Source organism: Athene noctua, chromosome 1 (assembly GCF_965140245.1).
Source record: "Athene noctua chromosome 1, bAthNoc1.hap1.1, whole genome shotgun sequence".
NCBI classification, from domain to species: Eukaryota; Metazoa; Chordata; class Aves; order Strigiformes; family Strigidae; genus Athene; species Athene noctua.
Window position 1 is genome coordinate 72,913,697 of NC_134037.1, and position 27,755 is coordinate 72,941,451.

At 38.6% G+C, this 27,755-nt stretch overlaps 1 protein-coding gene across 6 annotated transcripts in view; it reads right to left on the reverse strand.

Annotated features, from left to right (window-relative positions):
- The window catches only part of LOC141956231 (coiled-coil domain-containing protein 170-like), a 63,501-nt gene that overhangs the window by 12,887 nt on the left and 22,859 nt on the right, over positions 1 to 27,755 (reverse strand). For 3 of the 6 annotated variants that reach the window (XM_074896552.1, XM_074896549.1, XM_074896551.1), the window contains exons 2-7: positions 26,213 to 26,240; positions 22,748 to 22,879; positions 19,195 to 19,451; positions 14,875 to 15,019; positions 12,905 to 13,090; positions 2,237 to 2,554 (exon numbers count right to left, since the gene is read on the reverse strand). In XM_074896552.1, coding sequence (XP_074752653.1) covers positions 2,237 to 2,554; positions 12,905 to 13,090; positions 14,875 to 15,019; positions 19,195 to 19,451; positions 22,748 to 22,879; positions 26,213 to 26,227 — 1,053 coding nt within the window. In that variant the 5' untranslated portion in view covers positions 26,228 to 26,240. The remainder of the gene's footprint in view (positions 1 to 2,236; positions 2,555 to 12,904; positions 13,091 to 14,874; positions 15,020 to 19,194; positions 19,452 to 22,747; positions 22,880 to 26,212; positions 26,241 to 27,755) is intronic. The other 3 variants (XM_074896547.1, XM_074896550.1, XM_074896548.1) reach the window with 1 other exon arrangement.

Genomic DNA, 27,755 nt, shown 5'->3' on the forward strand with positions numbered 1-27,755 from the left:
GGCTGCAACTCAGGGAGAAAAGGAGAGTTTGCAGCCTTTGGAAGAAGGGGCTAGCCACTCACAGTGATTACAAAGATGCTGTGAGGCTATGCAGGGTGGGAATCAGGAGGTCTAAAGCCCAGCTGGAAATTAATCTGGCTTCAGCAATCAAAGACAACAACAAATGTTTCTATTGTCAACAGCAAAAGAAAGACCAGGGAGAGCCTCCATCCCCTGCTAGATGCAGGAGGAAACATGGTAGCAAGTGATGAGGAAAAGGCTGAGGTGCTTAATGCCTTCTTTGCCTCAGTCTTTAATAACAAGACTGGTTGTAATGAGGGAATCCAGCCTCCTCAGCCAGAATACAGAGACTGGGAGAACGACTGCCCTGCAATCCAGGAGGAGACAGTCAGTGACCTGCTGCATCACATAGACATACACAAGTCTATGGGGCCAGACGGGATACACCCGAGGGTGCTGAAGGAGCTGGCTGGGGTGCTTGCCAAGCCGCTTTCCATCATTTACCAGCAGTCCTGGCTGACCGGGGAGGTCCCAACAGGTTGGAAATTGGCCAATGTGATGCCCATATATAGGAAGGGTCAGAAGGATGATCTGGGAAATTACAGGCCTGTCAGCTTGACTTCGGTGCCTGGGAAGCTGATGGAGCAGCTCATCCTGAGTACCATCATATAACATGTGGGGGACACCCAGATGCTCAGGCCCAGTCAGGATGGGTTTATGAAAGGCAGGTCCTGCTTGACAAACCTGATCTCCTTCTACGACAGGGTGACCTGCTTATTGGATGACGGAAAGGCTGTGGATGCTGTTTACTTTGACTTTAGTAAGGCCTTTGACACTGTTTTCCACAGCATTCTCCTGGGAATTAGTAGTAAACAAACCAACTTGGCTGCATCTGAATCTTACAAAAGCAGCAAGTTACCTGAAAGCATTCCCAGGAGCAAAACCTTTTTACTCAATAGCTGCCAGACAACTTAAATTTCCCTTTTTCAGCAGTTCTCAAAATAATCAACACCTAACAGAGTATATTGTATGCTGAAACAAGTAATACAAACACATGTGAACATAAAATTCTCATTAGATTTGAATTTGAAAACGTTTTACTTATGAAAACAACACTCCATGACACATAGAAAAACTGTAAAGAGCTTCTATATTAAAAAGTTGCCACCAGACTTCCACTTCAGTGGATCAACTTTCAAATGTTAATAATTTCACAAAGTTTGTTTTCATTGAAATTTGGCATATTGACTCTCAAACTATGGTATAGGGGAGCTGTTTTGTATTTTTTAACAAAATATTTAATCAAAATGCACAGGGATATTTTAAAGAGCTATTTCCAATCTTGGACGGAATACGAAAACATTTGCTAACATAAAAAACTATCACATCAACAGAAGATGCTAGAATATCACAATCTAGCAAGGACACAGAAATTTTTCAGTGGCTTGGTGAAAACAGCTTTTGATTTAGTGTGTGACTTTTAATTACATAATAGTTCTTGCTGACAAAATTAATATACCTCTTAAACAAGTGAGAAACTTAAGTGCAGTGTCAGGATACTGACATTGGTCAAACTGCATTCTGGCCTTCCTCCAGAGCTGTCCCTTCTCTACCTGTGCATGCAAACACACCTTTGCAAACACTACCAGCCAAAACGGCTCGACCCAAAGCATTAGAATACCCAGCTGACATCCTATTGCCTTTCTCCTGGATGGTGAACAGTTACAGTTTGAACAAAGTTTAACTATAAGTGTAAAAATACTTTTTTCTTTTTCGATGTAGGTTTTGAGAACTGAAGGGAAAGAAGTTGCCTGGGGAAACTCATCAATTATGTCTGCTTTGAGAAACAAGTCAGTCCTTGAAGTCACTATTGTAGCAGCAAATCCATACTTGTTCACATGTTCCACTAAATCATAGCAACCATGCAGTCACTTTTGATGTCCGCTAAGTGGTACTGAAACCAAATTTCAATGTCTTAACTGAAAGACCGTTCCATGTCTTTTCTTGTTAACAACATCCATTATTAATTTAATTTATGACCTCTTCCTACTTAATAAAACTTTTAGATGTTTTTCACCTATTATCTCTAATCAATAGACAACAAAATTAAACGTTTCTGTAATTTCAAAACCTAAGCAGAAGGAACCAACACTCTAAGAGATGAATAAACTGAAAAAGGATCCAAAGAGAACACACACACACACACATTGGGCAAGTGCAGTAGTTGCTGACTTACTATTTCTTTACTCTCCTCTTTACAATTTAGTTCTTGGATCCTCTCCAAAATGTCTTTCTCAGAAGGTTTAACTGTTGCAGATCCATCGCTGAGTAGGGTAGCAATTTGCTCTTTAAAAGTCACTAAAGAGCTCTGAGCAGTCCTGGCCTCTTCTCTGCTGCTTTTCAAGTTTCCATCCAGCTCAGTGGAAGATTTCTTCAGATTGTGTAGTTCCTGTTTTGAGGCATCCAAAACTTTCTGGTTAGCAGTCAGTTTATCTTGGAGGTTTCTGATGTCCATCTCCAAAATCTGTCTCCCTGTTACAGCGCTGTCAAGATCCTAAAATACATGAAAGATTAAACCAGACTTTTAAAACCTGTTATAACCCCTCTCCTCCATGCACAAAGCAGGGAATAACTCAGAAGCAGGTACTGCAGATAGAGAAATCAGGACCCATATTGCTCATATGGGCTCAATATCAGGACTTCATAGGAAAACTCCCACTGAAACTGATGGAAGTCCAAAGCTGCTTTCATCAATCACACTGTAGACTAACCTCTTGAAGAGGCCTGCAAAAACTAGTACATGAATAATATTTGCATGTAAACAAAAACCAATTTTTTATTGTGAAACTATCACAATTTTTTTTTTAACTCAGATAATATAATTAGAAAACAGTAAACAAGATGGAACACAAATAAAGCGAAAGTACTATACCTCAGAGAGGAAATAATAGGATAGCATTGCATAGCATAGAATATTTCAGTTGGAAAAGACCTACAGTGATCTAGTCCAACTGACTGAACAATGTACTTTTACCCTTGTACTCGGCACTGGTGAGGCCACACCTCGATTCCTGTGTTCAGTTTTGGGCCCCTCACTACAAAAAGGACATTGAATGACTCGAGCGTGTCCAGAGAAGGGCAACGAAGCTGGTGCAGGGTCTGGAGCACAGGTCGTACGGGGAGCGGCTGAGGGAACTGGGGGTGTTTAGTCTGGAGAAGAGGAGGCTGAGGGGAGACCTCATCGCCCTCTACAGCTACCTGAAAGGAGGGTGCAGAGAGCTGGGGATGAGTCTCTTTAACCAAATAGTAAGGGATAGGACAAGAGGGAATGGCCTCAAGTTGCGCCAGGGAAGGTTTAGACTGGATATTAGGAAGCATTTCTTTCCAGAAGGGGTTGTTAGGCGTTGAAATGGGCTGCCCAGGGAGGTGGTGGAGTCCCCATCCCTGGAGGTGTTTAGAAGTTTGCTTTGACATAGCGCTGAGGGATATGGTGTAGCTGAGAACAGTGTTAGGTTAACGGTTGGACTAGGTGATCTTCAAGGTCTTTTCCAACCTAGATGATTCTGTGATTCTGTAATTCAGAGCTGACCAAAAGAATACATACAAACTCTGAATATGGTGTTAGGAGCAGCATTAGAGATGATCTCTGAGATCAATTTACCTGAATGTGACAAAAATTCTTGAGATTATTTATACATAGAAATGGGGAGTGAGAGGCCACAAAAAAAGACAATGTTGTTAAGACAGCAGAAAATATGGTGGAAATGCTCAAATGTCAATTTCACCTCAAAGAATAAATCCTTAGATTGTGAAACAGTCGGAAAAATATTCAAAAAGGGAAGTATTCTGAGCTATATCATAATCTGAAGAAAGCAAAATCCCTATTACCCAAATTTGCCTGAGGAATAGAAGAAAGTCAACAACGAGCTATGTGTCCTTCCACAGAGCCTACAGCTGCCCCCATCTGCTGCCCAGCTGGGCTGTTGGTGTGCAGAAGCATGACTGGGGAAGAACTAATGGGTTGACAGTTCTATCTAATATCCTTGTAACTTTTTTTTTTTTTTTTTTAAAAAGAAGTCAGTCCTTTGCATTTCAGAAGTAATACATTAAAAGACTACATCATCGTCAGTAGGTCAACAGGATACTGTAAAATACGGCTACCTGTTGAATAGCCCATAGGATTTACTGCTCAGTGAAATCCTCAGATTCTCACTCAACCTCTGACACCTATGGCCCTTTCCTTCTAAGCCCTGAGCTTTTAAAAGTTATTTTCCCTTTACCTTCTGATGAATCAAGACTCAGTTTGGAAAGAAGAAAAAATAGACAGTACATATATTTCTACATCATTTGTATAGAAAATATTGATCCAACAGGGCAGAGCAGACAGACAGAACTGTGTACCTTGACCCATGATGCAAAAACAAATGGTGATAGAAAAGTGAAAGAAAAATAAGCCATGTAAACATAAAGAAAAAATCATACCTCTCATTCAGACAGCTTGTGAACCTCTTTCCTTTACCCACAGTATCAATATTAAGAGTGCTTACACCTTCATATACAAGAAAAAAATTTGCAGTGAAATCAGCTAAAAGTATAGCAAAGACTAAGACTTTATTCTTTGGGGTATTATCTCACTGATAAGAACAAATGTCAAGACAAAAAATTGTGTCAGAGGATGGCATATTTATAGAGAGTGATTGAATTTCTGTGGAAGTTTCACTTGTTTAGTAGAGACTCACTAGGTGGATTGATATGAACTAAGATCGTGTACCTGGAGTTAAAGAATTGTTCCCAGAACAGCTGTGAATATGGTGACCACTTGAGGGTCTCTCAGGGTCTATGTGTGCTTGCTGTGTAGCACACTAAGTCATCTGTATTAATGGAATACCTGCCAATCAAGTAGTAAATCTGGGAGTGTATTTATCGAGATCAGCACTGAGGATGGACAAAAAAGGAGTTTGGGAGGCACTTTGGAAATAAAATATAAACATACAATACTAAAAATACTAAAATTTTTAAATAGCTTCAAAAAGAAAAACATGCAAACACATAAATGAAAACAAACCAAAACAAACCCTGTCATTTAGGAAATTATTTGTTACTACCCCTTTCTAACATAATTGTAGAACTCTCTTGGAAACAAATGTTGGCATGATTCCTTGCCATTCTCTCTTTTGTATTCTAAACAAGTCCCATTAATATAAAATTCCCACCTGTGCTCAGAATTACATTATGGTAATTACAGCAAAGAATAAAGAGTGGTTTATTTCAATTACAGTTTTCAGCACTATGTATCTTTTCTTTCAGAAAGGCAGTGCAAAAGTAGTTTGCCAGTACGAGGGAGTTTACCTAATTAGAATCTTTTTTCAAATTGTGAACATCTGCAAACAAACACAGTTGAATCAAAAGATCAAGGTATAAAATAAGGAACTGCAGCCTGTTTATGCCCAAACATTGGAAAAAAAACAAACCACAACTAGCAATTTACAGAATGAAAAGCCGTAACACTCAAAACATTAAAATTCTGAACAGTCCTCCTTGAAACCTCTCTTGAATGGAGAGCATTTACACTGGCTAGCTTCAGCAAGGTCAGCCTAAAGCACTGAACAGCATTTGGAAATTTAGGAACTGTGACATGTAAAGGTGGGATCCCAACTACGTGCAAACCCCTAAGAGCCTAAGTGATCAGTGCAGGCAGATAAAACAATTTCCATCACTTAAGACTGAAAAGATGAAACTGCAACAGCTCATGTTTTCTCTTTGGCTCCTCAACATTTATGGCTTATGTTCCATGGCTCTGAATTATATAAAGGGTTTGATATGCAGCTTGTAGGGTCAAAAAAGCTACTGACACACAACAAATTTTGAAAACAGGAATAATTATGGAAATTGATGTTCAAAGAAAACAGAATTAGGTGGATTTACCCAGGGTAGACCATGCCAATGACACGTGTGTTAGACACCAGAGATGCAGGAGATCTACCATGGCCATGCTCACCTGCATAAAAAGCAACATCAAGGGTTCTTAAACTATCTGAGATCAGAGCAAAAGGGCTCATACAGCATAGTACCATACATAAAGCTACCCACTCAGGCTGGGACACTGCCTACGCACGCTCACCTGCTGGCACCCCTACCTGTAGTAGACTAGAGAAGATGTAAGAGTACCCAGACCATTGTACAGAACACTGGCAAGGCCTCCCTCATGAGAAATCATGTGTTCTATATTAGGTCAGCCACATTCACAGAAAATGCATTCAGGCTGTAACAGGTGGGGAAAATTACTTCTGCCTTTTAAGCAGAGAAAGAGAGGGACTCTTTCATAAGGAACAGCTAAAAGAGCTGTATTTAACACTGCAAAACAAAATGAAGGAGATACAATCTCATTAAATAGGCAGACAGATAAAAGAAAAGAAACAAGAAGGGATAAGATCTTTTAAATAACAATACATATGAATACATATCCTCACTCTGTTGACCTCAATATCTACAATACATTTTTTTTAAACTGTGATAACTCTTCCTTAATATACTGTATTTTTCCATATTTCTCAAGATTTCAACTAGCATGTCCTATGCATACGTGTCTGTTGGTCTGTCATTTCATCCAATAATAACTTTTTTAAAAGTGGATACCAGTCAAAACAGTCACTATTTCTGAGACAGTTTTAGTTTACATACTATAAATAATAATTAATCTATTTCCAGTTTGAATTTCCTTAGAATGTCTGAGTGAACACTGCCTACTCTGAAGTGATCCCACACTCAGTTTTCCAGAGCTTTAAATTACCTCCTCTAGTTCTCCCTTCCTAAAGAAAAAAAAAGAAAAAAAGCTAAACAAAACCCCCAACCAACCAAGCAAAAACCAAAACCAAAAAAACCCCACCAGTACAACCGAAGTAGATTCAGAAAAAACACAACAGGTCCACCTCCCAAAAGTACTGCAGCAATTTATTATGGTTGTAAGTAAATACAAATTTAATTGCTCTTTTACCTAACTTTATATTGCAAAAATTAATATCTTTCCTTTCATCTAATGCAATTAAAACAGGCTGTGAAAATGTTTTTTTTCTAATTATTTTGCATGCATGGCATTACAGAAGTATGCCCTACACTATTAAAAAAGCCACTATTGTGGCTTTGCAGATGAGGTTATGATAACACTGACTTCTATCTTCAGCACCAGCTTTCACCTTAACTTCTAAAGAAAAAAAAAATAGCAAAGAAGGTATAAAAACTCTCTTTTTGTACTAAAATTTTTGGCCCTAGGAATGATTTTGTTCAATTTTAAACTGCTGAGCAAATTTATTTTTATTTACATGAATTTTTAAAATCTCTGGGCTTCCAATACTAAAAAGAATCCAACCACATTTTCTTATCCACTTGCATGTTGGAATCAAGCTCAGGAGCTTGCAGGTTTGGCAAGGTTTAGTTTCAGAACTCTGCAAAGGTCTTCCCACAAAACACCTTCAGAAGAGAGGGTGACATGAAGGTTTGCCTTTCCAGTGAGCCCTCTGAAGCGCTGTGAAGCTTTAATTAACAATCTTTCAGGAACCAATGGCTGTTCCACGTACAGAACTGGAGGAATTACTGATTATTTTTGGTCAAGATTCACTAATAACGACAGGGCCATTTTCTAAAGGGTTTTCATGAGATTTCATGTGAAACATTCATAATGTATCATATAGCAGCAGCAGCTGTTAACATCAAGATGCAGCCTTTGAATCAGGAAGTCCCAGACTGATGGAAGCTGAGAGGATATATGGCCAAAAGTATTTCTGCAAATTTGCCCACACACCGGTGGGCACTTGCGCAGTTTAGACAACACTTATTTGGCCTGATGTAAAAGATTCCTGCATATCTGCTGTCCTTCACTAGCATATCTCGCTCTACAACCCTTGGCACAACCACAAGCCCTTCTCCTCCCTTTTATTTCTTGGAGCAGCTGTGTGTTAACCAATGTCCTTATTACACTTCCAGAGGAAACTCTGGGCTTTTGGGCTTTCATCTGTTTTGAAATTAAATAATTTGAGAGGATTTTTAGACCAGAGATGGTTATTTGAATTTATATCATGATCCTTTATGAGATGCAAGAGGAAACACAGTGACAAAGGATGAGGAAAAGGCTAAAGTACTTCATGCCTTCTTTGCCTCAGTCTTTAATAGTAAGACCAGTTGTTCTCGGGGTATCCAGCCCCCTAAGCTGGAAGACAGGGACAGGGAGCAGAATGAAGCCCCCATAATCCAAAGGGAAATATGGTTAGTGACCTGCTACATCACTTAGAACACACACAAGTCTATGGGGCCAGACAGGATCCACCCAAGGGTACTGAGGGAGCTGGTGGAAGTGCTCATGAAGCCACTTTCCATCACTTATCAGCAGTCCTGGCTAACCAGGGAGATCCCAGTGGACTGAAGATTAGCAAATGTGGTGCCCATCTTCAAGAAGGGCTGGAAGGAGGATCTGGGGAACTACAGGCCTGTAAGTCTGACCTTGGTGCCAGAGAAGGTTATGGACCAGATCCTCCAACATGGGTCACATACAGGACAACCAGGTGATCAGGCCCAGTCAGGATGGGTTTATGAAAGGCAGGTCCTGCTTGACAAACCTGATCTCCTTCTATGAAAAGGTGACCTGCTTAGTGGATGAGGGAAAGGCTGTGAATGTTGTCTACTTAGACTTTAGTAAGGCCTCTGACACAATCTCCCACAGCATTCTCCTGGAGAATCTGGCTGCTCATGGCTTAAACTCTTCACTGCATGAAAAACTGGCTGGATAGCCTGGCCCAAAGAGTGGTGGTGAATAGAGTTAAATCCAATTGGCAGATGGTCATAAGTAGCATTCTCCAGGGCTCAGTATTGGGGCCACTTCCATTTAATCTCTTTATCGGTGATTTGGACAAGGGAATTGAGTGCACCCTCAGTAAGTTTGCAGACAACACCAAGTTGGGTGGGAGTGTTGATCTGCTCAAGGGTAGGGAGACTCTACAGAGGAATCTGAACAAGCTGGATCGATGGGCCGAGGTCAACTGTATGAGGTTCAACAAGGCTGAGTGCTGGGTCCAGCACTTGAGTCACAACAACCCCATGCAATGCTACAGGCTTGGGGAAGAGTGGCTGGAAAGTTGCCTGGCAGAAAAGGACCTGGGGGTGTTTGTTTGACAGACAGCTGAATATAAACCAGCAGTGTGCCCAGGTGGCCAAGAAGACCAACAGCATTCTGGCTTGTATCAGAAATAGTGTGGCCAGCAGGACCAGGGAAGTGATCATCCCCCTGTACTCAACACTGATGAGGCTGAACCTTGAATACCGTGTTTAGTTTTTAGCCCTGCACTACAATAAAGACATTGAGGTGCTGGAGCATGTCCAAAGAAGGGCAATGAAGCTAGTGAAGGGTCTAGAGCACAAGCCTTACGATGAGTAGCTGAGGGAACTGGGGTTGTTTAGTCTGCAGAAAAGGAGGCTGATAAATTTGTACTGATTAGATACTACTTGGATTAATTAATAACAATTTAATACAGGTCAGTCTTGAATACTGAAGATATTTTCTTGGTTACTTTTGCATCAGTAGTACATGCAGATATATTGATATTAAAGTCACTTGATTATATTTCAAATATGTTCTTTAAAGACATTGTATGGTGAATATCTTTGCAAAACAGATGTTTGAATTAACACTTCAGGAGGAATCACAAATATTTCCAGGTTGAATCATCAGCAAAGATGTAAAACAGAACCAGCCAGTTTACTAGTTCTTGCATTTCATCAATGGCAAAGCTGTATGAAAGATAAATTAATTTGGAAGAAGAATATATGCATCTTCTTCTATACTTTAAATAAATACCATATAGGAATTTATTAAATACTAGAAAAAAACTTGGATAGAGCAAATAAGACATTTTTAAGGACCTACAGACACTCTCAATGAATGTTATGATTCTGTATCATAATCAATAATCACTGTCTGGACATACAGAAAGAAATAACAAGTATTCTGATTTTCAGTCTAGAAACCTGGGCAGCATTTAAAAATTATTTTCCATCAAATGCAAATTTGATATACAGCACTGCCAGAATAAAGGTATGCACAATATTTACAGAATTCCAGGAGCAAGTCCTTGCAATATTTGGTCAGAAACATGAGAAGTTCAGAATTCTAAAAGAAAAGTAATACATTACAAGAACAGTTTGGTGGCTTGCTTTTGTTACTTACATTAGTTTCAAGACTGTATTGGTTTCTGTGGTGTGCTGTTTGCTATTGTGATGCTGTGAGGCTGAGACAGGAAGAGAAAAAATTGTCGTTCACTTGCTAATTCTCCTCAAATGAAAACCAGCTACCTGCAACAAACACTCAAGTGTCAGATATACTAAAGTAGAGTCTGAATTGCTCTCACATATAACTTAAAACATAACCGGCTGGCTTTTGTTTTCTTCAAGAGTTTCGGAATCTACAATCTGTTTAATTGATCATTAGATAGCTGCTTCCTCCTAGGACAAAGAAAGGTAACTTCCCAAAAGAGGGAGTTCATAGAAATCCCAAGGAGCAGAAGCAAAGAACTACCTGGCAAGAACAACTGGCAATGATTCAGAGGTGGCAGGGAACAGGGAGGTGGCTGAGGCTCGCTGGAGAAGACTGATGGAACAGCATCTATACACATAGGAAGAATTTTGAGAGAAAACTGGGAGAAACAGGCCACCATCTCGATCTGTAATACAGAAGATGGCAAATATGTTTGGCCCTGGGAGCTTCAGGCAAACACAGGCAAGAGTCACTTGTACTCAGCCTGTGCTGGGTAAACTGCTACAGTCAATTCCATTAATTAAAGCTCAAGAAACAGTCCAGAAACACACCACCATGTGAGTGTCTTCTGTCACAGGAATAGTATGGATTTCTGCTTTTTGCCTCCACAGGGGAACATGTCACAACATGTGCAACACTGTTCATGTGCTTAAACTGTGCAGCAAAGTATACAACCAAGTCAAACTGACTTTGTACCCCAGATGCCCTTCCTGTAACCTAATAATACCCCCCTCAGGGGAACAGGGGATGCCATACATCCTCCTTTAGGTATGTGGATTTGGAGCATTTTTGGGTTTCTACTTATTTTTTCAATACTGAATTTCTTAATATGCTTTTGCGAATGCAAAACCTTCTCAACAGATTTAATCAGTATCTGCAAATTTAAGTAGCTAAACTGAAACAGCACTGGAGGAATCTGCAGTCTCTAGATAAGCCCTGCTGGTACAAGGCTTCCTTGAAAGGAAATGCCAATAATTTAGCAAGACATCTCTGTAAAATGGGTTAAATAAATTATGTATTTGGCATGTGCACAATAGCAATAGGAAAATATTTCTCATAAAACTAGCTCAACTTTGGAAATGTTTAGGCAGTCAGAGCAAACTTGCGAAACAAGTCACAAATGAAGCCCTTACCTTGGTTTAAAACATCTCCTGATTCTGGCTTAGTTGAACAAACTACACTCTGCTCTTACTCACACACCTGTGTTTGAAGTGAAGTATGAGAACAAAATGTTCTCAAAAACGACCTGTTTAAGTTTTTTGGTGCAGATTCTCTCTCAGTCCCATTTGAATCTTAGAAAATTTTACAAGCTTAGTAAGAAGTATTTTCAGCAGTTAAGTAAAATTTATGACCCTTGTGGTACTTAATATTTATCTTTCCCACAATAAATTCTTTCTTCTTCAGAGCACACTGTCACCTATTTCTCATGTCCTAAGTATTTTGCCTACAAGCAAATTAGAACACCATATTCTTTAAAGTGTATTGTGGTGTTCTTCTGTTCAGGAAAAAAGTAATGCCAGGAGGGCGGGGAAAGAGTTACACTACCCTTGAAAACTTAATGCACAGGGTTGCCTTTGTGTTAAAAATTTCTACAAACTCAGTCACACACAACTCAGCTACATATTTGGCAGTCTAAGTTTCTCTCCTATTTTCTTAAGTTCTGGCTATCAGCTTTAACCACAGTGCTCTAGTACCTGAGGGAAATTTTCCTTATGGTTTTAGTAAACTGCTCCCTTGCCAGTTATCGCTCAAAGTACAGAGTAATAAGGGAAACTGCTACAGAAGCTATTTTCTTCATCCATCCTTTGCAACGTACAAAAACTTTTAATGGTGAGTTCTCCTGGAGCAATTAAATTCTTAAATCACATCCTTTTCCTCTCCAAATCATATCAAGATTAATTTGGTGAATACTTGATTTACAACTTAATTTATATTTCTCATTTCAGCATCTTTCCTGCTGCACAGATTTCCTCTATGTGTTCCCCACACCAAAACAATGCTTTCCTAAAAGAGCCATCCTACTGCCTAGAGCTTTCTGGGTATGAGCCAACTGAGTATTTACAGTTATGAAATACAAGTTCATAATGCAGTGAAACAAGATAATCTAGGGTGTCTGGAAGACAAGACACTTCTAGTTCCTTAAGAGAAAAAGTAAAATTGTGTCCTATCAATTCCTTTCAATTTTTCATTAGAATTTTTAAAGAAACTGAGTAGAATAATCCTCAGAAAACTTGCAATATCACATAAATGTTCTTTAAAGGAGCATTTTTTCATTGTTTCATGCTTTTGCCTCAGATATTAAGTTATGTATTGTCTATAAACATCTGTTTATAGATGTGCAAGCACAACGAAGGCTATTTATATAAAAATATAAATTTGCAAGCATCACTGGAAAATATCAAATCTAAATCAGATCAGATCTATTTTACACTAGGTTACTGTTTAATCTCCACATATTCTGAAGTTTCCAAGAAGCTGTGAATCTAATAATCAGAAGTCTTTCAGAAAGCATTTTTCTTTTATTATAAAACTCCTACTGAAAATTTGAAATTTTGAGAAAACATTTGAAAACTAGACAAACATACATGTCATGCAATTGTGTACCTTACTAAGTTTTTCCATGTCTTGATAGTATCCTGCTGCTTTTTTCTGCTCCTTGGTCACTTCTGAAACAAGCCTCATGATAGTTTCTCTACTAGCCTTGGACTCCATTTCATGGACATTGATAGCTTCTTGGAGAGTAGCAACCTGGTCTTTGAGTGTCAGATTTTCTTTACATATTTCAGAGACCTAGAGAAATAATTCAAATATTAGTAACTTTTTAAAAGCACTTAATAATGATATATGGTCATCCCAGTATACCTGGTCTTAATCATCCCAATAAAGACATGGTGTTTCTGGTGACTCCTAGGTCAGATTTATAATTGCACGCTACTATTCCTTTCTAAAAAGAGTAGAAAGGAAATTAAAATGAGAACCATATTCCCACCAGAAACCCACACCTTAGTGTAATGTAGTTCAGACTTACTCCCACACAATCTCTATGATCTATTAAACAGGTGGAGAGTTACTGTCGCTGCCTATCTGTGCTTGACATGAAGCAGATCAGAAAATGAAAACAGATCATGTAGCTAACTTCATGTGAAAACCAGACAATTTCAGTATGACTTGTTAAGATTTATGCCTCTCATTGGAATAGGAAACTGAAAGCTGCATTTTAAGCTTGAAACATTTTAGGCATGGGGAGATTTGAGTTACTAACAGCTATTTCATAAGTATATTCAAGGGCAGCAGACACCTTGGGAAAAGGAGTCATTTCCAGGATTCTAGGGCTGGTTTGGTACGTTATGCTATTTCCAAGAAGTGGAATAGATAAATATGGGCACTTCAAAGAGCGCATAAGGTAAAAAATATACCCCGACTCCTACTGGAAAGATGTTTGTTAAGACTAAGGCAGATCAATTCTGTCTTAAATAAAACCACAACGTGGAAAAGAAGCTGAGTAGATGTGCCATGACCCCAAACAGAAAAATGAGTTGCTAAATTTTCCAAATGCACAAAGTTTTCAGCACAAATTATATTTCCCGACCAGATTTGTTACTACACTGTTAAAACAGGACGTCAACATATACTTTTTTTAAACTCCAGTTATTTCCTTAACATAAAGCATGTAAGAGTTACAGCTTAATACAAACATTTTTGCCTCTAATGACAACTAGCTAAGTTTTGTTAGAGTATCTATTAAAATTTCTATGTGCTTGTAATATTATGAGGGCAAGTACTTTAAGAAATCAATGTGATACATAACTAGATAATCTTAACTTATTAAGTATTCCCTATAGCCAGAACTCTTGTAATAATATCAATATAATGAAACAGAATCTCCCAAAATACCTAGCAGGCTCTCAAGTGAAGAAAAATAGGGATAGCAAAGACTAGACAGAACATGAGAAAAAATACATAAAATTAGGAAAAATTGCCCTTCAGCAGCATAAAGGTTAAAAGAGTAAACAAACAATTTTCCTTTCCTAAATGGATGGTTAGTTTTTGGAGCTTCAGAAGTATTCTGAAGAGAAATAATAAAGTTTTATGATTAAGTCTCAAAAGCACCACACAGTTATTTACAGCATCTTGTTACAGGGCATAGTTAACGTTGGTTTAGGGTATGCCATTTCAGATGTTTCTATTTAATTATATGTTGGCTCAAGATAAGTGTTAAATTCTAGTGGTACAGTTTACACGTCACCTAGTGACTCCCAGTGTTAATGTTTTCAGGAAAGCTTTCAACCAAGTATCTAATCAGGGCTGTACTTGGGAACTACAGGATGATAAAACATTTAATGCAGATAAGAGCAGACTGCATTCACTGAGGTCTATTAGTGTTCAGCACCTTTGAAAATCAGCCCAATATGAAAAAAAAAAAAAACCAAAACAACTGTCTTAAATCATAGCACTGCCTGCAAATCATTATTTAACATAACAATTCTTGTCTTCATCACTTTCTCTATTTCTTTGACAACCAAATATTCTTCTATTAAGTTTCTGTACAGAAACCCTTGCCTACACATAATCACCTTTGACATTAAACGTTCCTGTGGTTTCTCTTTTTCTCTGATGTCTGTGTTCAAGAATCCAGAAAGCTGTGTAAGGAGCTCTTCATACTTTCTGCTGATTTTAGAAGCTTGAGTCATGCTTTCTTCACACTTACTCAAATATTTACTAATCAGACAGAAAAAAAACGCAGGCACATCAGGATGAATGTTCTCTGAAACAGAATTCTAAGCAAAAGACATTATCTCAAGATAATTGCTAGCTTCTGCATACCACAAAATTAATTTTTAAAGTTACATATAACTCTCTATGTCTGTAATTTAACACATATAACCTTTGTCATTGCCTTACGTGTAAACATTTCTTCATCTTTGCTTTTGACTAGCTCTTCAAAGAACATTCTACAATCCCAACCTCATTCTCAGCACAAGATTTCAATGAAACACAAGAACCAGGTGACATCAATAAACAGTGCCCTCAAGATACTGAGAGTGGACGCTGCAAGCAAAAGCTTAGAAAAAGTAAGGGGGAAGAGAGTGATCCAATTATAGTAAAAATATGCTAAAAGCATTTCACATTCCCCCTCTAATGAAGCTGACGGTGCTGATCACAAGCTCCATGGAAAGAGAAGCCCCTCTGGACTAATGGAAGTGAGGGACATCTGGAGTACCTGCGAAGGGAAGTTTACCAGCAGAAGCAGACAGAGATGGGAGACACTACTTTGCTGTACATCCAGTCTTGGAGAGTAACACCACCCATGAAAGGGATTGATTAAAAGAGAAAACATCAAGGGACTACTACAAAAGTAAGAAGAAAAGGCAGCTTTTTGTCATCACTTTCATCACTCTCAAAAGGTGCCTATCATGTGGATACATATCCCACATGAAACATCTGTTAGCAACATTGACAGCAGCTATTGGTTTGTAAATGATGTATAAGAACAAACAACCAAATAACAGAGTGGTCAGTTTAACTCATTGCCATAAATATGGTTATATCCCTTCCATTGCCAGGCACAAAGACAAGTCCAGCAAACAAGCATTGCCACAGTCTGCATAGGTAGCAAATGTGTAAATTCAAATCTTGTTCATGATGCTGCAACACTGAACATCACTTCTGAAAAATTACAGAGAAACAGATTAACAAATAGCCAACCAAACAAAGTTCAAAATGACCATTAGTGTAATCCAAATATCAACTCCAGTACCTCTCAGATAACACCCATAAGAGAAGTACTCAGTGGTAAAGTGAGAGACAAAATTATTGAGCTTCCAATTGAGAAACAAGGTACTTTCTAAAGCAAGTTCTTCACAAAGATTTGAACATTAGAATAAAATGAGACATGAGATATCAACAAACAGCTCTCCAGAGCAAATATTTTATTGAAACTATCAGAGCATAGCACTATTCTCAGTTTTCAAGGTGGGCATGCTAGTCATTTCTGGACTCATTCTTTTTTGTTTCTGATTTCTTCCTCTCTAGGTTAGCAATCAACCATAGAAAACACAGAGTGAGTGCAAACACAGTATATTAAATGGTTTTAAATCACTAAGCAAAAGAGATGGTCCATGAAAAAATTTAAGATGTTGCCTCAGGAGGGAGATCAGCACACTTGTCAATGCTGCAAAGTAGAAGAGAGTGGAAGGATAACAGAGAGTAATAGAAAACATTAATTACTGCTCTGGACAGGACAAGGATATTTCCACGTACTGCTGCACAGCACATACTGTGAGCCAAAAGAGCTCTGCCTTCTGCAGCAGGCACAGTGCCTCACAGCTTCCTCACCTCCCGGCACCCTCCTCTCCTCTATAGCCCCAGCACAACTAAGCTGTGAGATGGTTGCTAAACTGCTGTGTGAGGAGGGTTATGTCAGAAGTGAAAAGGTATGAGGCTCCAGACGTGCCATACATACATGCCCATATGTTAGAATATTGTAGGAGATTGACAACCAACCCCATGAACTGTTCTGCGGCTCTGAAAAATCAAGGCACATCACACACAGAACCATACCTGCTTCTAAAAATAAACAGTCTGAAGTACAAAGCACATACTTGACAAGTCTCCGATAATTACCTCCAGTAGGGCCATAAAGGTGTGAGCACCTAGAAAACAGGCAATCGGGCGCAAAAAAGTAGAACTCGGCTCTTTCACAGTTTTGCCAGCTCTTCAGAACTAATGAGCAAAAAGAAGGGGAGGAAAAGGGAAAAAAAAGCTTTTCACAGTTCAGGCTCTAAAAATACCTTGGCAATAGAACCTGTTGAGTAGAAAAGCACCATTTTCAGTAGGAGAGGTGTACAACTTGGAAACTAATCACAGAATTTATTAAACAGTTTTTACTATATTCCTAGGTATAGAATGTAACTGTGCATTTCATGCCTTCTGGCTTGCTCTTCCCTTTTATTTGTGGTTTTCAGTGAAGATCTTTCTTGAATACCTGATTAGGATAGGTCATGTGCCACATAATACTAAGGTGGCCAGACTAAGTGACTAAAGCTCATTAAGTCAATATGTTGATTAGTATTGTGGCACATGTAACCATTAGCTGAGGATGAGAAAAAGCTTTGAAAACATACACTGTAGATTCATGACCAATCAAAAATGTTTCTTCCAAAAGAGCAGGCTCACCCTTCCTTTGTCCATTCCCTTTTGCCAGCACTCTAGTGGTACACTCCAGGTGCACAGCAAACTGGACCTGGGATTGGTAGAGCTAGAAATTAAGCTTTTTATTTTGGTCATTTCTCTCTCACAGCACTTCCCTTGTCCCAACACAGACAGAAGTGCCAACACAAGTGTCATTGGCAAAACAAAGCAGCCAGGACCTCACTGGGAGTGACAGCACAGATTTATGCCATATAAAATTGATCATATCACTGTAATGATTAGGCTAGTATGATACACAGTATTTTGGTAGTTTTCTCCCAGTGAGTTAGGCAACAGGCTAGGAGGCTTTTCTTCCTTTAATTTTCTCACAGAAGAAGCATTTTAAAGAATCTTAACAACCATTATGTCACAGACTGTGATGTTTTCTATGTTGCTAGGATGCATAATACACTTCTTGTCTTATCTCCTCACTTACACTGGGATCATATCTAAAATCTTTGGTGACCAACATCAGCACTCTCCAGGCAGGGCTTTTGGCAAATCAGCTGGTAACAGACAAGAGCACCACAATAGATTTCTCTAGACCTTAAAATAATTTAATTATCCACTTCTAATGCACAAAGCCTGGAAGAGCTGTGTGAAATACCGATTTGGGAAACACAGACATCTGGTAAACACTCACCTTGCTCTTAACCAGACAGTATTGAAAGAGACATAGATATTAGCCTTCTAATGGTGGGAAAAAATCCATTATAAAAGTCTACAAGTGTCTAGCACTAGGTGTCTAGTAATGACTGACACTGACTTTGGAATTTTAGAGCTCAGAGTATTTTCACATGAATCAATTTCATTTGTGATCAACATTGGTATCAGTCTCGATCCCACAGACCTCAAATATCAGCACTTATGCAGAACTGACAGATCAGTGCTCTGACACACTATACTAAGAACAGTATAGTTAAAGATACTATCTTTAAAGGAAAGTTTTAGTCAATCAGTATGCACCTTAAAAAACCAACAACCTCCACCACACCACCAACAACAATCACCCCAAAAAAACCCACACAACTAACCAAACCATTAACCAAACATTAACATGCCCCCTTCAGGATGCTACTAACTAGGAATTACACCATATTTTCTTTATTACACTGCTAATGTACAGCTTTACACTAAGGAAGAAATTCACTTGACACTGTTCCAGTTCCAGCTGTGACACAGAAAAGGGAAAAGGGACTAGAGGAGTGCAGCAACAGTCACTCACCACTGTACAGCCCACACAGCATGTCGAGTGACTGGTAAATGACTGTAAAAGATGCCACCTGATAAGGACAGACCAGGGCATTAGACCATAGTTGCAGATACTGCCCATCACATGCACGCTGTAAAACGCACAAAATTTGCCTCAGTGCCATACATGGAAATATCTGAATGAGGACACCGAAACTATCACATCTACTGTGTTCAAAGAGCTCTCAAAGCAATGAGGTTACTCCAAGCTGATGCAAGACAATTGTTTCTCCTCCAAAGGAAAAAACTCTCAGAACCCCATTTATGGGCTAACAACTCAAACCAGAATTCAAATTTCAATACCTTCCAGACACTCAGGTACAGTTGTGCAAGGCATTGTAACAGAGTTATGATCTGCAAGAGTCTCTTCGCTAACATACTTTTCTGCATTGGCAACTGCACCCTTATGTCATTCCAAACAAAAATTGTTTCTCAACTCACAAGAATCTTACTTAAGTTTAGTATTTTGCTCATGAAGCTCCTCCTTCAGTTCCCAGTTTTCCTTGAATGCCACCCGAGCTGTCAGCTCAGCCTGGTTTTTAGAAGTGGTGAGCACAGACGCCTCTTCCTCCATCTCCTGAATTCGGTTTTGCAAAGACAGGAGGCGAGACATCTGTCTAGCATTGTTTTCCTTGAAGCTTTCAGCTTCAGCCTTCAGCTCTTGAAAAGAGGCTTCCTTGGAGATCATTCTGGACCTGAGTTCAAGAAGCTATAGATAGGGAGAAAATTCATTAAAAAAGGAAGAATAATTTTGCCCAGGCTGAAACTGCTGACTGCACTACAAGTTTAGTAATGTGTCAAGAAACACATTTTCAAACAACTCAGACTCTTCTATCACTACAAGACTCAGTGGACGGACACAACTTTATTTTCATATGACCATGAAAAAGCAATAGAAGAGGTCTGTAAAAACAAAAGCTGTTCTTGTGCAATACAATACAAATTTTCAAGACAATCTCTTAGAGGAAGATAAATTGATTTGCAAACTCAGAATTTAGGAAAAGTCCACCTTAAATTCGGCTGCGCAACCTTAATTCACCTCCCTTGTGCATCAGCATTACAATACAGTTATTAACATCACTATTCCCTTTTTTTTGCCTGCCTCCTCCCTGCTCCCAATTCTGGTGCACAGTTCCACACATGATCTACAGCTGCACTGAGTTGTAACAGCAAAGTATCCAGTTGTATGAGGGTGGATCCTTTTGATGATTTGCAGCATATTCAGAGGCAAAGAAATTTCTGGACAGTTGTGCTGTTAGGCAACCTCTTCTCATCTTATGCAAATAGTTATTTTTTGGTCTGATAATCCAATTAAACATAGCTGGATTTACACAGAAACAGCAAGAGGACCTTTTAAAGGGTGGGAGGAGAAACATCACCGCCAAATGTCAAGGACCTGTTCCAGAGATGATGCTAGAGCTTCCCAACACTTCATGGAGTTCAGTTGTTTTTCTCTACTTTCCCGTCTCTTTTTTAGTTAAAAATACCATTTTGCATTGAACTATTTCTGCTACAAGCTTCTGTAGAAGACTGAGCTTGAGGCAGACACACTAGGCACATAAAATTTCAGTGGTTTACTTTGTTAAAAGGAACAAGTAATTTAAAGTGGATTTTTTGTCACAAGTGTTAAAGCATGTTTCAGCTTCCCTGACAACTCCACTTATAAGCAGCAAGGTGCAATCCGAAGCATTTATCTCCTACTACATAAAATTAACAATCAAGTAATTAAGCCACATTAACTGCTCCTTATGATGTGTGCTAGGGCTTTTAATTTGTGGCAAACATTTTAAGGCAATAAATATTTAAGACATTAAGCTGCAATTTGGGACTTCAGGGAATTCATTGCTCTGCCAGAGGTTTCCAGTGTGACCAAACCCAAAATACCTGGAGAAATTCCAGGAGGCCGGTGAGCTGACTGAATGGCAACTGCCTTGGAAAAAGAGAGGTCCCACTTCTGCTCCCAGCCACACACGCCTGTCCTCTCCCTTGCACCAGCTCTGGTATTTGACTTTACAAACAACTTAGCTAACGCAGCTGACAAAAAAGAATTCACTTTCTACAGAGGAGGAAGAGGGAGGGGAGCTGGCCATGTCATAGAGAAAAGGCTAACACTGAGGAGTCAGGTAGAAGGATCATTCTTGCAGCAGCAGCATAGTCTCTGATGATCTTAATGCTTCACCTGCAAGCACTGGTTTATCGGACACTTTGGAGCTGACATAAAGCAGCACTGATTTTGAGAAAAGCAGCTCTGCCTCTTCACAGACTTCATTTCCATAGCCCACCCTCTGTGCTAGCAGAAGCACTTATATGGCTACGAGGTGAAATAAGATTGGGAAACTGATCAGGCTAAAAAACAACCCAGAAGGCAAGGCATTATTTTTCAGTTGCATCAGTTCCCCAACAAAACAGTGCACCGTAAAACTACACATATATCTGTGCCAGCACAAGGGATGGGGCAGTGTGGGGAAGGAAATGAGCAGCTGAAGGAACAATAGGATTGCTTTGCTTGGCAGCTGGACCAAGCTATGGTAGCTTAAAGCATTCATAACCTTAAAATTTCTCTGTGGTTCAACTCCCCATCTGCAAAATGTGATATTTTTTCCTCTGTCCATTGTCTTTGTGGTCAGTTCCAATAGCAGAAAAAGCAAGAATAATCCCATATCATGAGTTTTACAGAGCACTCAGCAGAACAGGGCTCTGACCTCAGCTGGGTCATGAAGGTCTTTATTAACAAGAGCATGAACAGCTGCTTTCTTGACTCTTCTTTTGCTTATGCAAGCACAGTGCTGAAAGAATCTATAAATCAGTCAGTCATGCTGGCAATAAAGCCATTCAACATTTCCAGTAATAAATTCTTTCTATGAGAATGTGAGATTCTGTATGGCTTTTTAAAACTGAAATTTAAAGTACTGATCCTGGATAGCCATTACATGCAGGGGAACTCTGCAGTAATTTCAGGATTAACTGGTCAAATTCAAGCTCAGTTGATGGACACTTAGCCCCTGTAGTTCTGGCTGGATACTGTATTAACAATTCATTCTCCTGTAATATTACATGTTTATGCTGTCTCTCATATTCAGCTACCCACAATTAAAAAAATTTGATTTCATTGATAGTATTTTTTTTATGTTCAAGTGCTATGCAAGTATATCGCAAAGCACTTTACTATGTGCAATAGAAATACACATTTGTAAAATGCATAGATGTTGAAACAACTAGTTGGATAGATGTTCACAATTTTCCATTGAACTTTATGTATCTATGTATATTTATTAATATATACACCTGAATATATATGTATGAAAATCAGAATAAGAATTTCATGTCTCCTAAAGGCAAATTTGATTCCATTTTAAAACTGACCACTGCCCACATTGCTGAATTGGATCAAATCAACCTTAGTCCGTCGTATGTTTTTTTTTCTAAAAAAAAGTGTGAAATTACAGAAACTGTAAAAATTATCCTCTAATAAATCCTGTCTCCTGAGAAGTAGCATCTGCACAGCAGAAACAGCAGAAAAAGATGCGTGTGCGTTCTTCAGCCTCTAGTTACAATCAACCTCATTCGCTCAAACACAACTTCAGTGGTGATGAAAGCAAAGCAAATCTGGGGAGCTGTAACTTAACGGAGAAATGGATGAGGATGGGCAGTTATATCTTAACTCACCAGCAACAACAGGAGGACATCTATTACAACTTTTATACAACCACAATTTAGAAATATTAACTTTCAGATTTAATTAAAAAAGATTGCATTTAGATGATAATGATGATAAAAAGCTAGACTGCTTTAAATCTTTCAAATATAAACTCATAATTAGTTCTTGAACACAGAAACAAGCAGAGTAAAAATCACATGGAAATTCTAAAAAGGTTATGAGAAAAAAAAAATCTGTATCAAAAGCAAGAAATTTTGGACTTTCTGCAAGCTTTCTATTCTCTGCAGAAAGTGACTGTAGAGAATCCTTAAGTTTGGAGAAGGTTTTGAAAGTATTTTTAAATGTACCTCTGACTGGGCAAAATCATACTTCACTGAAAGTGCTGCAAGTTCACTCTGAGCAGTTTCAGCTGCAGCTCGATAGTGATTCATCAGCTCTCTAGTGACAGGAATATCCAAAAGAACATGATCATGAGATTCCTGGGAAGACAGCATGAAAACAAAACCGTTAGACATCAAATTTCTTGAACATTTTTGCTTCAGTCCTTTTTTGGTTGATTAAGCTACTCAAGGGCATTTCTTCAAAATATGTTATTGCTAGAGTAACTGACACTTACTGAAAAATAGGATAAACACTCACTTTTCTACCAGTCACCACTTTCATCTGCAAGTTAAGTCACCAATACCAGCGCTGAAGTGTATGGGCATGTAAGATCTTCCCCTTCAATAATCCCATGGCCTCCCACTATTTTCAGCTCAGGTTATTTCCTACAGTTTCTAAGTATTTAGCAACATTCAGAAGGTCCCTCTTCTACAAACTTACCCAGTCACTCCTTCAACCCATGTAAACTTTAACCCAAAGGGAGTCCTCAGGTGTCTCTTATGCGAAGAGCCAATTTGGTTTCTAGACTTGTTACATTGCACACCCCCTCATTTTCATTTTGGAAGAAATGGCGAAAAAAAGCAATGGCTATCAATCTTCTCTGTGCCACTTATGATTGATTTTGCAGATTTCTACCATATCTGACCTCCAGTCTCTCTACCAGGTTGAAGAGACCCATGCCTATTCAGACACTCCCACCTGCTCCTCAAAGTCACTTTTTGGCTTTCGCATTTGTGTTTTTACTTCTAATCTGCCAAGGCTAAAGGTCCTTTTGAACTCCATCACCTGGACATAATTTCAGCTTTCTGAATTATGTTTCTCATCCCCGGCAATCACCATACTGGCTTCCCTTCACCCTTTTTCAAGCCCTTCTGATAGATGGCAAGCACTGGCTCTGCGCTTCTAGCACAGTCTCCTTCACCCCACTTGTACAATCCTTTTACCTGTGCCTTTTAGACTCTTTATAGTAAGATTTCTCATTCTTGTGTGGTTCTGCTCTTCTACAGGAGAGCAGAAATGTGGTGGATTTCTTTGCCTTTGTTACTTAAATTTTTCTTATGAAAATTCAGACCTGAGGTCTTGATAGGAATTCCATTAGAAAATTTTTTTCTATTGACAGTGACTACAAAATGATGAAATTTAACATCTCCAGAACAAGATTTTGTTTAGGTGATGTTGGAAACACACATGGCAGAGGACAGAGCATGAGATTTGTATTCCATCAGCTCCCACACAGGACAAACAAAACTGCCATTCTAGTGCATTTAGGCATACATTACAAAATGCAAATCTCCCCCAGTTAATGACAGGTATTCCAATGGAGACAGAGACAAGATGTCTTCACTTCATGTTCTACTACATCAGCACTCGTTTCCACGCCGAGATAAATTACAAGTTCAGCTCCTACCCATTCTGAATAGAAAACAATTAACAGCATTCTGAATAGGTGAACATCTAGTAAAATAAACCTCTACCAAGAAATGCACACAGAAATCCCTGCAAATCAGGCAAAAAAGTTTGGACTGTAGCAGAAGATAAATTACCTCAGATTAGTTTCTATAATATTATCAACTCTTTTCTTTAATCTTTCTTCAATGCACTAGTACACACTGGATTAGATCCATCAAGTTTAATTGCATTCATCTTCCTCAAAGATGCTCAGCTGTGCTCTTTCACAAAGGAGTTGCCACTCTCATCAAGCCAGACTGATACATGTAGTACAGCTCACGGCCATGTACAACATAGCACACAATCTCTGAGATAAAAGGGCTGCTAATTTTCTCAACACTTTATCACCATTCTGAGGGAGTAAGGGAAGGTATGTGCTGTCTCTTTGCTACTTTGTCTTCCTTTTTGTTCTACTCCACTTGTTTCACATTGTACAACCACATTAAATTCTTTGATGTAGAGAGGGTTTTTTTCAGGCCTCCAAAACCATGGCTGCAGCTTGCAAAGAGTAACACTGTGCACGTTATTTATGTATGTTATTATATTTATTTTACTATATTGATGTATGTTTTCTTTTTCTTCCCTAAACACAACCACTTCTGACTACAGGAAGAAGGAATACATCTCAAAACATGAAATAAAAAAATTTCAGAGCGTACCTGAGTAAGGAAGACCCCTGTTCAGCAGCAATAATCAACATGTGAAAACCCTTTGCAGATGGAAATTCTGAAACCTGCATGTCATACAAATCTAGATTTTAAAGTGACGAGCACTTTAAAGATGCAGATACACATCCAGAGGCTTTAAAGAGGTTTAAATGAAGCCAGGTGCAAAAGGCAACGGGAATTACCATTTCATTCAATTACAGTCTTAGTGAGATTTACAAAAGCAGATTTCTGCATCCTCCAGTGCCTCAGTAAATACAAAGCTAATCATACATGGTGACACCATGCTAGGAAAGTTGGTATGATTCTCATACTTTTGGCAGGGAATGTACATGCCTTAATATTTAAGTAAACGGTTTTCTGTTTTGTTAAGCAGCCATTCACAAGTCTGATCATTAATCATACCTGTAACGATGCAATTAATTGGGCATGACTCTACTATAGGAGTAAAATCTGTAATGCAGATGTGGCACTCTTGTATCTCTGGAAAAATTCAGATTTGTAATGTCTCATGAGTACTATGTAGATTATACTGATTACTGTTAAGAGAATAGAATGAATGATGTGTTAAAAGAATAAGAGGAGTAGACAGGAGAAGCCTTAATATATTATCACTCAATCAGCAATAAATAGTCTAGCTGTTGAGTGTTCCTCCTATTTACACTATTATCTTTTTTGATCCCTTTGCACTTACCTACAAGAAAATGAAGGTTTCATTTCACTTCAAATACTAAACAGAAGCTAAACCTATAATACTTAAGAGTAATACCTACTTGTACATTTGGATTTATTCGCCATAGGCATTCTTTAGAAGATCAACAACATAAGGTCATTGCTGTTATTGTGGGGTCTTTTGTTTTCATTTTTTACCAGATAACCATTTTCACCTCCCTGGAATCCGGCCTGCAGTTGGCAAACTTCACCAGATTCAGGAAAAACAGAACTTCAACAAAATTCACTAGTTTTATACCTCACTGTGTACTTTGAAATTGGCCAACTGTTCAAGTCATTCACTCCAGTTCTGCTTTTGTCAGCTTTTATTTCCTGCTACATTGCTTATTTCAAATCTGGCAAATGCTGCCATCACTGACATGGCCCCCTCTTTCCCAAAACATATATATTTTTTTTTTCATCTCTATTGAAACAGAAAGCCCTCAGTAAGCATTTAAGCACTGATCACGACCATGAGTGACTTGCCAATGCATTGCCTCTTGCCCATAGCAGATGGACACTACTCAGGGCAGGGATTTCTCCTTCCTGTTTCCAAAGCACCTAAGCATGCTGGGGTTGGCATACCAAGAATAATGACTCACAAACCTTTGTCGACTCCATTCTTCCTTTGGTTCTACAGAACAAATGGGGGGAAGAGGAGAAGAAAGGTTGAAAATTAAATAGATTTGCAATATGATGACACATTACATTAATTGTTCACAGACCTGCTTTACCATGTCATAGGTTACCATCAGCAAAGTAGGACATAGAAGCAGAACACTGTAAGTTTCTCTAGTAGACTATAAGCTTTGATGGCCTCCATAATATTCAAACCTGCATCTAACTAAAACAGACATCTTAACTCTGACTTCTCTGGGTTACATTCACTAGTTCAGCTAAACAGTCAGGCTTTGTACAGTGATCGCTTCCTGTTGCCACTGCTTTTGATGTGCTCCAACTTTTTATTTTACCTCTCTTTTTATCCTGCATCTCTTCTACAATGATAAATTAAAAAAAAAAAAATCTTAGCAAAAATCATTTGATCTGTCTTAACTACATCTTTTTTTCTCCTCAGATGTTAAGGTAACTAGTAGGCCCTTTCTACATATAAGTTAATACAGAACTTAGTACAGTGAGCTATTCAATAACTTGTATAAATCCCAGTGAGAACTTAGTACAGTGGGCTGTTCAATGACTTGTATAAATCCCAGTGTCATAACAGTTTATATTCTGAAAATAAACAAAATGAGATATCCTTAATATGTAATATTTCTTCCTAAGACAAATTAATATTCATGGGTGTGTATGTGCATAAACATTGCTCTAATTTCTGAAAATACAATGCAGCAGCACAGTTTATTATTATTTGGTGCAGTCAGAATGAAGATGACATCCAACATGAAATACTGGGAAGAATGTGCAGTTGAAGAATTTCCACACAGAATTTATCTCCCTGAGAATTCAAAAGGAAATGCTAGTCCCCAAACTTGCTGTTGGATCTGTGGGAGGCTAAAGTGCTCTTCAGGACAATGGGGGATCAAGAGGAATTCATTGTGTATGGGCTGAACTAATGGAAAAAGAAGCTTGAGCATTGTTTTGATTGTATCTACAGCTAGAAACTTAAAAGTTTGTTGCCTTCACAACCTCAGTAGCTTAATTTTTCAATTAAACAATCAAAACATGTTCTAACAAGGCCATTTTCAAAACTATCTTGTATAAATTGATTTTAAAAGAAAATTCTACCTCAGCATGCAGGGAATACAAATTAAATACAAATTTAATTTGCAAAATAATCTATCCTAGTATAAAGGAAGACAAGTTTTAGAATATGTTTCTTTTCATAAAATCTACAGGATAATAAGCAAATTTTATATAAATAAGTTACATGAAAATCAGGCACTGGACAGTTTTTAGAAATTCATTTCTGAATCAAATGGAGGAAAGGTAGGCAGCACTTGCCTATTGCCTATTTTTCTTGGTAGCAGTAGCTAGCCAGCCAGCCAGCCAGCACACACATTGCTTCAGAATAGCCACAGCAGCTACGCACAGCAATAAGCTTGAGAAGGGAGAGCCACTGTTACACAGTGGGTCAGGTTTTGTTAACATGTGCAAAAACAGACTAAAATGAATCGGAGTCACTTGGGGGGAA